The 15,169-nt window shown below is 37.2% G+C and overlaps 1 protein-coding gene across 1 annotated transcript in view; it reads right to left on the bottom strand.

Annotated features, from left to right (window-relative positions):
- The window catches only part of THSD7B (thrombospondin type 1 domain containing 7B), a 6,482,604-nt gene that overhangs the window by 2,622,634 nt on the left and 3,844,801 nt on the right, over nt 1-15,169 (bottom strand). The window contains exon 10 of the mRNA XM_044074964.1: nt 12,504-12,695. Coding sequence (XP_043930899.1) covers nt 12,504-12,695 — 192 coding nt within the window. The remainder of the gene's footprint in view (nt 1-12,503; nt 12,696-15,169) is intronic.

The following is a 15,169-nucleotide window of genomic DNA, read 5'->3' as shown; positions in this document are numbered from 1 at the left end:
ATATAACATAGACCCAAATCTCTCCAGCTTTCTCTTTTTCTACCCATGTCTTCCTTTGCTCTCATTCTTATCACTCTTACTGCTTCCAGATTGTTTGTTTTTTTTTTGGTGATTCTACAGTCTCCTTTTCTGGGTGCAGCCCCGCTCCATTCGCCCTCACTATGCTCCAGCTCACTCCACTACACCCCTACCCTACCCCCACTCTCACCCATCCCTATTTAATTTACTTTTATCTTCTACAATCCCTCCCCTTCCTGCCTGCACAGCTAGTCATATGCCACTTCCTGTTACCATTTCCAATCTTACACTGTCAATCTTTAGTTCACTCCCTCTTTACCTATCCTCGTCTAACTAATGCCACAACTATACCCTACACATCAAACAATGCAACATATATACATTTCTATTCCATTGCTAATACTTCTCTCACTCTCTACTTCTTATCACACTAACCTCTCCCACCATCTCATACATTCATCCACCTTACCCACCCTTACAACTTCCAATAATTCTTACTCCTTTATAATCTCCCCATCTCTCTTCAATTTCTCCAAGATCTGCCTTCATAAATATACTTTATTTTAGATGCATCCTCCTTACTGCAAACTCAAAATCAAAATCCTACTACCTCCACACTCCACCAACTCCACTTAACCTCTACATTAGTAACATACTCCTCAGTGGGGACATCCACCCCAACCCGGCCCTCATGCCCATTCCCCTAACCACACTCACCTCAACACTTCCTCTACTTCCCCAACTCCTCTTAAACCACTTCCTCCCCACAACCCCAACACTCTCACAACACTTCCTAAACACCTAACTATACTTTCTCTAAATATTCAAAGCCTTGTTAATAAAATCTCTGAGCTGCATACCTGGATAGCCCATACCTCCCCACACATTCTAACTTTATGTGAAACCTGCTAAAACCCCATATTACAAACTCTGAAATACTACCACCTGGCTATAATATTTACCACTCTGACAGATCCCAAAAAAAAAAGGGTGGCGTAGCCATCCTCTAGTCTGACAATCTTAACCTCTCACTAATTACCATCCCTATTCCCTGGCTTCCATCCACCTGAACTAATTATCCTTAACTGGTATCTAAACTCTCACAAGAAATTTGCCATCACCTGCATACACATCCCTCCAGGTAATAATATCCCAGCCTTTGAACATATCCTCTACTGGTTTTCCCATAATATACCATATGAAACCCTCATCCTTGGAGATGTCAACACTGATTGGACTAAACTAACGAATGGCTCTTCACAAATATGTATTAACCTACATATATTCTACCAACTATTATACCATGATTCCCCCCAAAATGTGCACACTGATTGGCCAGCGTGCCCGTTGTAAATCGAGTTATACTAATGGAAAACCTGACTTTTTCCATTAGTATAACTTTTTTTTAACACTTTTGTATGTATGTTAAATGGGTTTAATATTTAGACAGTTTTAAAATAAGCAACGGAGAAACCCATTTAACATAGCATTTGAAGTTTAAAAAAAAAAAAAAAGCAAGTCCGTCTTTTTTTAGTGTTTCGCTATGTTAAATGAGTTTATATGTTAAACTCATTTAACATAGCTAAACACTAAAAAAGCAACTGAGATGTTGCTTGTACATCAGCGCCATGGCCCGCCAGACACATCAAGAAGAGAGCAGTAAACAGGCATTATACTATGCCATTATTTAAGAAAAGTAATAGTTTCTTTTCTTAAATAATGTAATTATAATAAAATATATTATCATGGTGGTAATGCTAATTTACCCACGGTATAATAACATCCCCCACTTGCTTGCACAAAACCTCCTCTTCTAATTCTACTATCGAATGGATCCTCACAAACTCACATTCCTCTATCACAGCCCCTGTACCTTACCAGATACCTTAACTGATCATCTTCACACCTCCATCCAAAGACACACTACTCAATTAACCAAAAGACACTCCTACAGAGACTGCCATAAACTGTCTAATTTTAATGCCAACTTATTTAACTCCATACTATCTGGCTTCAGTTTGTCCTTCCTTAGTCAATTTCCTCTGAATGAAGCAGTGTTAAAATTTAACCACCTGTTCCTAGAAACTGTCAACTCCCTTGCTCCCTACAGAAGAATTAGAATTAAAGCTAATTACACCCCTGACTGTATAAAGAAACCAGATCTCTTATGCACAGAAGAGACAGTGCTTGGAAGGCCTGGGCTAAATCCAAGTCACCACCCCTGTTCCAAATCTACAGGGAACTCAGGAACCTTGTCAAAAAACAAATAAGCAAAGATAAAAAAATCCTACTACAATGTTCCCCAACTAAATTGTAAATCCAATCTACGTGCATTCTCGACTACCCTGGTCACCCTTCAACTCCCTCTCCATTCCCAAATAACACTCCACTTGAAACCGCTACCGTTCTCAACAATCATTTCATTGATACTGTCCAGAAACTCACACACACACACACACACACACACACACACACACACACACACACACACACACACACACACACACACACACTAACCACAACACTAACAGCCCTTCTAGCCCCTCCTAACCTAGTAAAAAAAAACTCTTTACTTTTCAACCTGTTTCTACTGCTTAAGTACAATCACTTCTGCTTAAGCTCAAACCCTGCTTTCCCTCCTCAGACAACCTCCCACCTCTGTTCCTGAAATGAAATGAGTTGCTGATTCCATAGCCTTCCCCGTATCCTTACTAATCAATAGATCCATTCAAGAAGCTACAGTCCCCAACATTTGCAAATCCTTCTTCACCATCCCTCTGCATAAAGGGGAAAATTCTACTGACCATTATAAGTATTGGCACATAGCCATTTTTCTGCATCTATCTAAAATACTTGAAAAATGCATTCATACTCAGCTACTAAACTTTCTCAATTAGGAAGACCTTCTCACACCCACTCAATATGGTTTTCAGCCATACCAGTGCACAACCACTGCCCTCCCATCTTTTACACATAAAATAGCAGAGGCTAGAGATAGCAACCAACTCGTATCCTGTCTTTTCCTTGACCTTTCCAAAGCCTTTGACACTCTCTCTCACCCTATTCTAAACTTGCTAACCTCAGTCTCTCCCCTCCTTCACTTCAGTGATTCAGTAGTTACCTATCTAATAGGCAACAATCTGTCAGATGGCTCTCTTTCTGCTCCCCCTCTCTTCCCATCACAGCTGGTGTACCCCAGGGTTCCATCCTGGGTCCCCTTCTGTTTAACATTTTCACAAATGATCTTCACACATCTTGCAAACAATCCTCCCTAATAAAATATGCTGAAGATTTCACTCTCATCTCCATTTCCGATAACATCTCAGATCTACATGCACTGACTCAAGACACCTTTCTATCCACAGATAAATGGCTGTCTGAAACATCTCAGATCTACATGCACTGACTCAAGACACCTTTCTATCCACAGATAAATGGCTGTCTGAAACATCTCACATCTACATGCACTGACTCAAGACGCCTTTCTATCCACAGATAAATGGCTGTCTGAAACATCTCACATCTACATGCACTGACTCAAGACGCCTTTCTATCCACAGATAAATGGCTGTCTGAAACATCTCAGATCTACATGCACTGACTCAAGACACCTTTCTATCCACAGATAAATGGCTGTCTGAAACATCTCACATCTACATGCACTGACTCAAGATGCCTTTCTATCCACAGATAAATGGCTGTCTGAAACATCTCACATCTACATGCAGTGACTCAAGACGCCTTTCTATCCACAGATAAATGGCTGTCTGAAACATCTCACATCTACATGCACTGACTCAAGATGCCTTTCTATCCACATATAAATGGCTGTCTGAAACATCTCAGATCTACATGCACTGACTCAAGACACCTTTCTATCCACAGATAAATGGCTGTCTGAAACATCTCAGATCTACATGCACTGACTCAAGACGCCTTTCTATCCACAGATAAATGGCTGTCTGAAACATCTCAGATCTACATGCACTGACTCAAGACACCTTTCTATCCACAGATAAATGGCTGTCTGAAACATCTCAGATCTACATGCACTGACTCAAGACGCCTTTCTATCCACAGATAAATGGCTGTCTGAAACATCTCACATCTACATGCACTGACTCAAGACGCCTTTCTATCCACAGATAAATGGCTGTCTGAAACATCTCAGATCTACATGGACTGACTCAAGATGCCTTTCTATCCACAGATAAATGGCTGTCTGAAACATCTCAGATCTACATGCACTGACTCAAGACACCTTTCTATCCATAGATAAATGGCTGTCTGAAACATCTCAGATCTACATGCACTGACTCAAGACGCCTTTCTATCCACAGATAAATGGCTGTCTGAAACATCTCAGATCTACATGCACTGACTCAAGACGCCTTTCTATCCACATATAAATGGCTGTCTGAAACATCTCAGATCTACATGCACTGACTCAAGACGCCTTTCTATCCACAGATAAATGGCTGTCTGAAACATCTCAGATCTACATGCACTGACTCAAGACACCTTTCTATCCACAGATAAATGGCTGTCTGAAACATCTCAGATCTACATGCACTGACTCAAGACGCCTTTCTATCCACAGATAAATGGCTGTCTGAAACATCTCAGATCTACATGGACTGACTCAAGATGCCTTTCTATCCACAGATAAATGGCTGTCTGAAACATCTCAGATCTACATGCACTGACTCAAGACACCTTTCTATCCATAGATAAATGGCTGTCTGAAACATCTCAGATCTACATGCACTGACTCAAGACACCTTTCTATCCACAGATAAATGGCTGTCTGAAACATCTCAGATCTATATGCACTGACTCAAGACGCCTTTCTATCCACAGATAAATGGCTGTCTGAAACATCTCAGATCTACATGCACTGACTCAAGATGCCTTTCTATCCACATCTCACATCTACATTTTTTTTTTATTTTATTTATCATTTGTTGACCGGGAAAGTCTGACTAGGTTCCACAGAGCCTGTTTTCAGCGGAGGCCTGGGGAGAAATGCTCCAGATGCATGTCTTTGGAATGTGGGAGGAAACCGGAGTACCCGGAGGAAACCCACGCGAACACAGGGAGAACATGCAAACTCCACACAGAAGGCACCCCAGCCGAGAATCGAACGGGAGAACCTCTTGCTGTGAGGTGACAACGTTAACCGCTACACCACTGTGCTGCCCACTGACTCAAGACGCCTTTCTATCCACAGATAAATGGCTGTCTGAAACATCTCAGATCTACATGCACTGACTCAAGATGCCTTTCTATCCACAGATAAATGGCTGTCTGAATCATGTCAGATCTACATGCACTGACTCAAGACACCTTTCTATCCACAGAAAAATGGCTGTCTGACAATCAACTTATCTTAAACCCCCCAAAAAACTAAACTCCTGCTCTTTCTCCCTCATTCACTCTCTCAACATAAATCTACCTTTGTTGTCACATCCTCCAATAAGACCATCATAAAATCTGAACCCCACACTAAGCTCCTAGGTACCATCATAGATGATGAGCTCAGACTTAACTTACATATCTTGCAAAGCAGAAAAAAAACAACAAAAACAAGGTCTCCTATACAGTAATAGAACATTTCTAAGTCCCAATGCCAGACTCTCCCTGGTTCAGGCTGTACTCCTCCCATCCCTGCTCTATGCCATCCCAATCCTTACTAACATACAGGCTAAAACCATGTCCAAACTCTGACAAACCTATCACAAGGTAGCTAGATTTGCCACCAACTGCCATCACAACTTTCACCACTATCTTGCACGCAACTCTCTAAAATGGCTTGAATTCCCTCAAAAGCTCCTACTATCACAGTTACAAATCTTACACTCTTTAGTATAAAAACCATCTGTCTGCCCAGCCCTCTCCTCCCTGGTATACTCTTACACCCCTACAAGTACTCTCCGTACCTTCAACCAATTACTCCTGGATATCTCCCAACCCAACAAAACTGTTGGTAAATTACTCTAAAAATCTACCATAGCCCAACCTTAGGACAAACTCCCCTTTCACATAATATCTATTCCCCATCCTAAACACTTAAAAAAGGAACTAAAGCTTCAGCTTCTTAACACCAAAAGTTGTCCCTGTCAGGCCCCTACCTAATCCAACACTCTGCTGTATGTCTTTTTTCACTCCTTCTGCATTGACTCCCATCTGTAAAATCTCCTAACTTTTCCCCTTTCAACCTTAGTCCTACTCTAAGAAGAAACCCTTAGGCTTTACTGCTCCACTGTTTGCTCATCTATTAATTCCTTTCTTTTCTGTGAAATCGTTTTCACTCCCTTGGAAAACCCAACTGAATACATTGTCAATGCAGAAAAAAAAATAATATTTTTTTTCATCTAATTGTACTATACTTCTGTATATTTGGAACCTATGTATTATAATTCTCTATATGTGCTTGCAACATTTGTTCTGTAAGTTGTCTATATTGGAGCTTTTCTCCTCGGGTCTCCACTGAAAATGGGTTACTAACCCAGTTAACAAATGTCAAATAAATAAATAATAACAACAATAGTTTTACACAGAAAATTTTTAGTGAATATGCTGACATTTTCAAAGACAAGCTTGGTAAACTTCCAGTTATGAAGTTAAACCATAAAGTAAGTCCAGCTGTCAGACCAGCACAGAAGATTCTAGTAGCAATGCATAGCAAAGTAAAAACAGAACAAGACAAAACAGGGAATTTCGGTGTCCTTACTCTAGTAGAAGAACTGACTGCATGAGTATCCTCCATGGTCATAGCTCATAAAATAAGCTCAGATATTTGAATGTGTATTGATCCAAGAGAGTTAAACAAAGCACTTAAGCATCCTCATCATCTGATGCATACAGTAGAAAAGGTAGCTACTCTCATGCTAAATTCCACTGTTTTCTCAGTCTTAGATGAAAAAGTTATTTTTGGCAAATTTCGCTGGATCGCAAATCTTCATTGTTAGCTACATTCAGTACACCATTTGGTAAATATAGATTTTTGAAAATTCCATTTGGAATCAATTCTGCCAGTGAAGACTTTCAGCATTCCATGGAACAGATTTTTTCTGGTTATCCATGTTCTATTATAGTAGACGATATTATTGTTGGAGGCAATGGTAAAGATGAATATGATAGAAACCTCAGGAAAGTTGTAGACTGGGAACGTGAAGTAAATCTTAAACTGAATCCTCAGAAATGTACATTCAAACTGAAAGAAGTTACTTATGTGGGACATTTGTTTATCAGTTGTGGCTTAAACCCAGATCCATCTAAGCAAGCAGTAATTCTTGAGATGCCAGTTCCAGAGAATGTCACATCTTTACTATGTTTTCTAGGTATGGTCAATTATTTAGGAAAGTTCATTCCAGACTTGAGTGAGCTTTCCTCACCATTATGTGAGCTGACATGCAAATATGTAACCTGGTCCTGGTTGGAACACCACCAAAGAGCATTTGATATTCTGAAGAAGAACATCACCAGTCCACCTACACTGAGATATTATGACATTCACAAACATATAACTGCTTGTTGTGATGCTTCATAGTACGGCCTTGGTGCAGCATGTTTTCAAGAAGGCATACCAGTAGCCTATACATCAAGAACTCTAATCCAAACAGAGATACATTATGCACAAATAGAGAAAAAAAACATTTGGCAGTAGTGTTTGCATGTTCCAAATTCAATGATTATATTTATGGCAGACCTAGCCAAATAGAAACTGATCACCAACCACCAGTGACAACTTTGAAAAAGCCATTGCATACACCTCCAGAAGAATTGCAATGCATGATGTTAAAATTGCAAAAGTACAACTTAAATATTGTTTAAAAAAGGGAAAAAACACTTGTACCTTGCTGATGCTTTGTCACATGCACCCAAACAAATGACAGAGCAACATGAAAATGAAACAGCAGACTTTAAAGTCATGGAAGTCAGAAATTTTTCATCATCACACCTTGATGAACTAAGAAATCATAAAGCTTCAGACCCAAGCTGGAAAATGTGGTCAGTCAAGGATGACCAACGCAACAAGCCAGTTTACCACTTGACATTCAGCAGTATTTTCCTTACAGAGATGAACTCATGATGGAAGATGGAATCATCATGAAAGGTCCAACAGTGGTAATTCCTAGATCATTACAACAGGAATATATCAAAACTTTGCATCACTGTCACCCAGGTATTGATTCAACCAAAAGAAGGGCAAGATGCATTGTATTTTGGCCTTCTGTGTCCAAAGATATAGAGAAGGAAACTCTAGCATGTTCAATTTGCAACAGCACCAAACTGCAGCAACAAAAAGAACCACTTCAGCTACACCAGATTCCTCAATTATCATGGTCGACGGTTGCTACAAATATTTCTGAATGGAATGGTCATCATTACTTAGTGTTAGTAGACTCTTATTCAAATTGGTTTGAAATTTCCCTATTTCCTAACTTGACATCCATCACTGTCATTACAAAATTGAAGAGACATTTTTCTGTCCATGGTAGTCAGCATAAAGTCATGCCTGACAATGGTGCACACTTTACAAGTCAGCAGTTTAAGAAATTTGCTGAGTCTTGGGACTTTGTTCATATTACCAGTAATCCTGAGTATCCACAGTCCAATGGGTTGAAATCCTAAGGAGATGGTAGCCATGTTTTCCTTAACTTACTCAATCTCAGAAACATTCTTCGAGACAACTTGTTTGGTTCACCAGCTCAGCAATTAATTTCCAGACAGACTCAAACAACTGTTCCAATCAGTAAACAATTGTTAGTACCAAATACAAAGAACAATAAGAGTGGCCACGGCTTAACTTTTGAGAAAACGTCAGTCACAACGGTTGTACTACAATAAGACCAGAAAATCCCTTAGACCATTACTACAAGAATAAGTTGTGAGAATGCAAACATCTAAAGGATATGACCAAGTGGTAATCATGAAGAACATTTGTAAAGGACCAAGACCTTACATCATACAATCTGAAGGAATGGATTTCAGAAGGAATCAAAGATACATTTTACCTGTCTCCAAAACAGTGATGCAACAAGTTGCCTGTGCCAATGACTCTAATTCCCAGAGTTACTCTACAACTATTCAAATTCAAAAGGACAGTGTGCTTCCTTCAAATAATTTTGATGCAATCCCAGATGTTTCAGTTCTGAAAGCATGCCCTGTTACTGTCCTTGCTGCTAAACCCAGTCAGAATTTCTATGTTGCCAGATCAGGTAGAATTTCCAGACCAAATCCAAAATCACAGCGACTTGGACTTGAACTCAGTTTTGTTTATTGAAATGTTGATATAATGTTGAGCTCTTAAAATATCTTTGTTCTCCTATTTTGCATGTCAAACAAAATTAAAGAGGGAGGATGTAGACCAGTGTGTGTACTGCACCTAGTCAGCCATTGTAACTGGATAGCACATCCAGATAAGTTACTGAGCACATGCGAGATCACTGCCATTTTGTATAGTCATTCAATGTGAGTGTAAGCTTGAGTGGAGAGGCATATGTGAGTGTGTTAGAAGTAAAGAGTCAGTCAGTAAGCTTATGAAGTTCGAAGAATATGTTTAAGTTACAGCTCCTGATGTGTTTATGTACAATTAATGACTTGAACAAATCCTGTGCCTCAGTGTCTTATTTAAATACACTAGACATGCAGATTCTACACAGAAGGCACCCCAGCTGAGAATCAAACTGGAGGACCTCTTGCTGTGAAGTGACAACATTAACCGCTGCACCACTGCACCGCCAATGCTGTAATGCTGTTATAGTGTAATTAGCATACCATACCACAGTGTTTATCATGGTTGCATGGCTCTAAATACTGTTTAGAGCCACTTACTGAATACAAAACAGTGTAAACCTACTATGTAGAATTTATTGAATCTGCCCTAGTATTATTATTTATTTTACCAGTTACAATTCTTGTTTAGCCCATGTGATGTCTTCTTTCTTGCTTACAGTAGCAAACTCCTGAATAGTTTAGTATTCAATTTCCAGTAAAACCATGTGACATTTGTTTGAAAAATGTTTATTAGAAACAGTAAACTATACAAAGAAATGAATTTCTTATAACAATGAAAATATTTTGTAATGTGAGCACGAGTGATAAGTATGAACATTTTTTTCTCTTGGTATAGGATGTCTTACAAAAATCTTAAACTACCACCAAAGAAAGAGCCAGAAAAGGTACTGGAAGATTCATATGGTAATAAACCAGAGGCACACAGAAACTGAAAATGATAGCCAGGAAAGTTTTAGTACAAAAGGAACCGATATCTGAATAGTTAGCTTTATTACAGCTGTCTGCTGTCTGTAGCCATTCCTATATATATTACAGAAGATATGTTAGAATATAGTTATGAAACAAAACCACAGCACTGATTAATATGAAGAGGAAGACATTTTTGCTTTGCAGCAATATATCTTGACTTGTAAATATTAAGAAATGAGAACTTATAGAAAACTTGGACAGAAGCTAAATGGAACAGAAACATCTTGCCTTTTGGGTAGGATGGAAACACATACTGTAAATCCAGTTTATTTTAATCTGCATGGCCTGTGGAAGAAATCATCTACAAATCCCTTAAGGTAAGTCTGACAGATGAATAGGAAGGTCTGAAAGTAAGAACGCCATAGCTGTAAATGTATGTCAGAGACATACAACAGCATCATAATGTGTTATACATAACTCCGTTGTTTTAACATCATACTCATACAGAATATGGTGAATGAGTCTCGGGGGTCTATGTCAAAAGACTGAATGGGCAGATAAGTAAAATCTATATATATATATATATATATATATATATATATATATATATATATATATATATGAGACTGTATGATCAACAGTTTAGTCCATCAAACCATTTTGGCTGAGATTGTGTTATAGCAGCGATCAGGAAATTTGCCCTTTTTCCCAGTGAAATGCGATTTCAGAATTGGTATACACGATTAGCAGGGGGAGTGAGTGGGTGCATGGGGGCTTGTTCCCTTGCAAAAGCATCGTTTCTGCTGTATGAGAGTGTTGTTTGGGTTTGAATTTTTTTGACGGACTGAATTGTCAATCATATGGTCTCGACAATCTGACCATTCAATCCTCTGACATAGACTCGAGTCGCTGATCATATCCAAGTTATTATATGTTTGTGAAATGGCTATTAAGAAATTAATTTCATAAACAATGTGAATCAAAGCTCCAAAGATGATACTTATTATCTATTTTGAGAATGTATATAGAGAGAGAGAGAAAGAGACAGAGATATAAAAAGGTGTATGAGTGCTGTTATGGTACATCATTAGTGTTACCTCAGAATTATTTGTAGTAAACAGTGCATTTACTAAGTCAAGGTACCACAAGACAAAGAGGAAAAAAAGGACTATAAAAGTAAGTACGAAACAGCTTTGAGAGCTGTGACACGTTTATGTGTCAAAAATAGTTGCCATAAATGAAGTGAAGTGTATTTCATTATGTAAAGCTGGAAAAGCTACAGTACACTTCAGAAAAGAAGTGTGGCAGCCTGAACTGTTTTACAACTTTTAAAGCTGACTAAGGTTCCCAGCACTGAAATGTGGTGGATATTGATTATGCTGTAGCATGAGAGTAAAGCTTGTCACTGCTGAAAAGTACTTATCCATTATTTTCTAAAGAAAAAAAAATCTTTATTGAATTATCACTAATGACATAAGCAATCATATATTTATATAAATGAAGACAAACCATATTGGCATATTTCTAGTTGCAAACATTTTGCATTAGTTATAATCTATACAGTTATTGTCAGTCGAACATTACAGAGCTCATTTTATTCCTGCCTGGTGCTTATCCATTATATTCCTAAATTTGAATAATCATCACAGCACTCCATGTACTCTATTTTGTTACTGGCCATAAATGAATCTTAAATCCACATGACATGAGGTAAAAAGAATATTGTTACTAACCCACACAGCTGTATTTGACACAGAGTTGCATGCTATTGCTCCTGCCAGCTGCTACCCATTCATACCTCCCAACTGTACAGATTTTCAGAGAATGTCCAGATTTTTGCCTCATATTTTTGTTCTGCTCCTACAAAATGTCTGATTTTCTGCATTTTTATGGCAAATTGGTGAGTACTGAATTCATTAAATAATGACAGTCATTTGAATTTCAGACTTCATATCCTTCAGAAAATGCACAATAACATAAAACCTTTTATTCCATCAACTTTCTAAATTTAGTATAGCAGTATTTAAAATCTATCTTTATTTTTGAGGCTTCGTCTCCCCATTATGTTTGGCTTTGTCCAGATTTTTTTGTGCTAAGAGGTCAAGAACCTATTACAAGATCTTAAATGAGTCCTGCTGAAGACCACGATGAGAAGTCTGATTCTTCTGTGAAATGTTATTTCTTAAGGCTTTTTATTTCACTCTGTTACAGTGAAGCAGTAGAAATAATTTTACTTTTAACTCTGCACTCGTGTTAAAACAAGTCTGCCTTACCTTCTCCATGCGGTGCAAGTATCCATCTGGTTCTTGTTTGCTTTCCCTCCACATTTCTGCTTGAACACGAATGTGAGCAGACAGACCACTCAGACCACTCACTAAGGACACAATCCATTGGACAGGGTATATCACATGATATATGTTCTGGGGGAATGTCTGCTGAGCAGTGCGCACTGGAGACTGCTACACCTGTGATAAAATATATATATATATATATATATATATATATATATATATATATATATATATAGTTAACAAAAATTTCTAAAACACACCGATACATTTGTTATTACAAGATTATCTCCAGTTGTCTATACATTATGCATTTATTTTAAAACAGTGTTTTAAACCATTTTTTGCTTAATTCAAACTAACAATATTAACCAAACATCGGGAGAGAAAACAATTTAAATGCACCACATTGCTCTTCACTGTTCTCCACATTAATGCATAAGATATGAACAAAAAACAATAAAGCAAATTAACTATATGTTTTGTCAAATGCTGTTATGGAGTTGTATCACTTTAGTGTTTCCAGTGGTTGCCCTTGGTATCTTTGGTATTGCTGTAGAATATACAGAACTACTTTAGTGTATTAAGGAGATCTGAAAACAAGCATGCCAGGCTCTAGGAGGACAGACCAAAGTTAAATGACTGCAATGTCTACTTTGAAAGGTGAAAAATGTACAGGCTACACTACAGTATGTGATAATACAATAAGTTTCAAGTATCTAACCTAAAAGTTAACTGAAAAAAGTTTGGTGTGTTTTATTTTTGATAAGACTGATCACATTTTGCAATATAACCACTCCAGTACATTTTCCTTTTCATAAGTATGTCATATAATTTGTAAGATATAACAATTTCTGCAGTATAAAAAATGTTACTACTGCTAAAGGAAAATTGCAGGTTTTTTGTTGAAAATAGGAATATAATACAATTTCAATTCTCAAGCAATGGTTACAAAACTCAGAACAGTTTAAATTTGTAAGAATTGCTGGCAGTTTTTAACAATAAGCTTGCCAAGCTAAAGTGTTTTTCTACATGACAGATACATTGTGTCATGATTTCATATCCAGTTGTCAATAACATATAAAAATTCTGTTCTTATGAAGTCAGAACAATGCACAGAACTATAAAAGCATAACAATTCACCAATGAATTTTCTTATACAGATTTTTTTCACTGACTGCTAGTTTCTACCTCCTATATAAATCTAAATGAAGCTGCAAATCTTCCACAATATCATAACTATCAACAGGTATTCAGATTTAAATTATCTACTTCAGAGTGATGCAATTACATTTGAACGGTTCACATCTCTAATATGTTGTTACAGCTAACACAAGTAGTTTAAAGAAATGTACGTTTTTTTATAAAGTAACATTTTAAAGTGCTAAAATATGTCATAATTCAATCTAAGATTCTACTGTTTAGATACAGACTTGACCCTGTTTCAAACCCTTTAAAGCTACTCTGTTTAATTAATCAGGTCAATACCCTTCCTCCCATCGTTCAAAACTATTCTGAAAGACCCTCTAGTCAAAAGAGGTCTGTTTTCTTGCTCACCACCAGGATAAACTATATCCCTAATGTGCGTCATACCTTATATCTTCTTATTGTTCATTCTTCACTCACTTTCTTACTTCTTTCAGTTTCTCTCTAAATATACCATAACCCTGATTTTATCTCACTTCATATTGCAATTTTATTTATTTATTTATTTTATTTAAATTTGTTGACCGGGAGTGTCCGACTGGACGTGGGTCCATTTTCAGCGGAGGCCCGGGGAGAAAAGTTCCACAGTAAAATAAACAGACAGTAGTTACATTGGATTACATAGTGATTAACAATTTAACATAGAAATTACTTACGATTTATGTTTGTATTATACAAATTTACCTTTAATTTTTCAATAAACTGTTTAACATTTCTCTATTAAATCATTGCCATATAACTTGTATCTATACTTAACCAATATTTTCATATTATGACTAATTTGGTATAATTGTTTAAACTGTAGTTGCTTTTTGTATTATTTCTAAAGACTGTAAAATGTATTGTTCTTGAAATGTTTTGCAACACTTGAAGCTTTTCTCTCTTGGCCTCCACTGAAAATGAACTCCTATCCACTCAAATTTCCAGTTAATCAAATGTCAATAAATAAAACTTCTAGCTGTTTCTTGCTACTCAAAACTTCAGCTGTTATATTCACTTATTGAAAAACTCTGTAAAATACATGGTAACAGTATCAGGGATATTTTAGAGATTATATTGATATGTCAATGATGAATGGTTTCAGTAATGAGACATATACCTTTCACACTTGTTTTGTTTAATTTAGTTCAGCACAAAACATTTTTGCTGTTGGTTTAAAAGAGAAAACATTTTATTGTAGTAGGTTCTATTCAAACAGCAGTTTGCAGAAAAATCTAGATTTTTGAGAATGAGCACATTTTAAAGTACTACAGCATTTATGAAGCACTAATGATGTGAAACATTTAATGTTTACTGTGCAAACATCCATTCACTGGTTAACATTTCTCCATTAAATCATTTGATGTTGGAATTGTAGAGGGAATGCTTTCCTTCCTTGCGGACCAGGTTTTGTTGTAGCCAGGCCAGTATCTATTGAAGACTGGCGTTAATATTTGCATGGCTGA

The sequence above is a fragment of the Protopterus annectens genome, chromosome 6.part0 (genome assembly GCF_019279795.1).
Source record: "Protopterus annectens isolate FY-2018-M chromosome 6.part0, PAN1.0, whole genome shotgun sequence".
NCBI classification, from domain to species: domain Eukaryota; kingdom Metazoa; phylum Chordata; order Ceratodontiformes; family Protopteridae; genus Protopterus; species Protopterus annectens.
The sequence above is the reverse complement of the archived record's forward strand: the minus strand, read 5'-3'. Positions and strand labels throughout refer to the sequence as shown.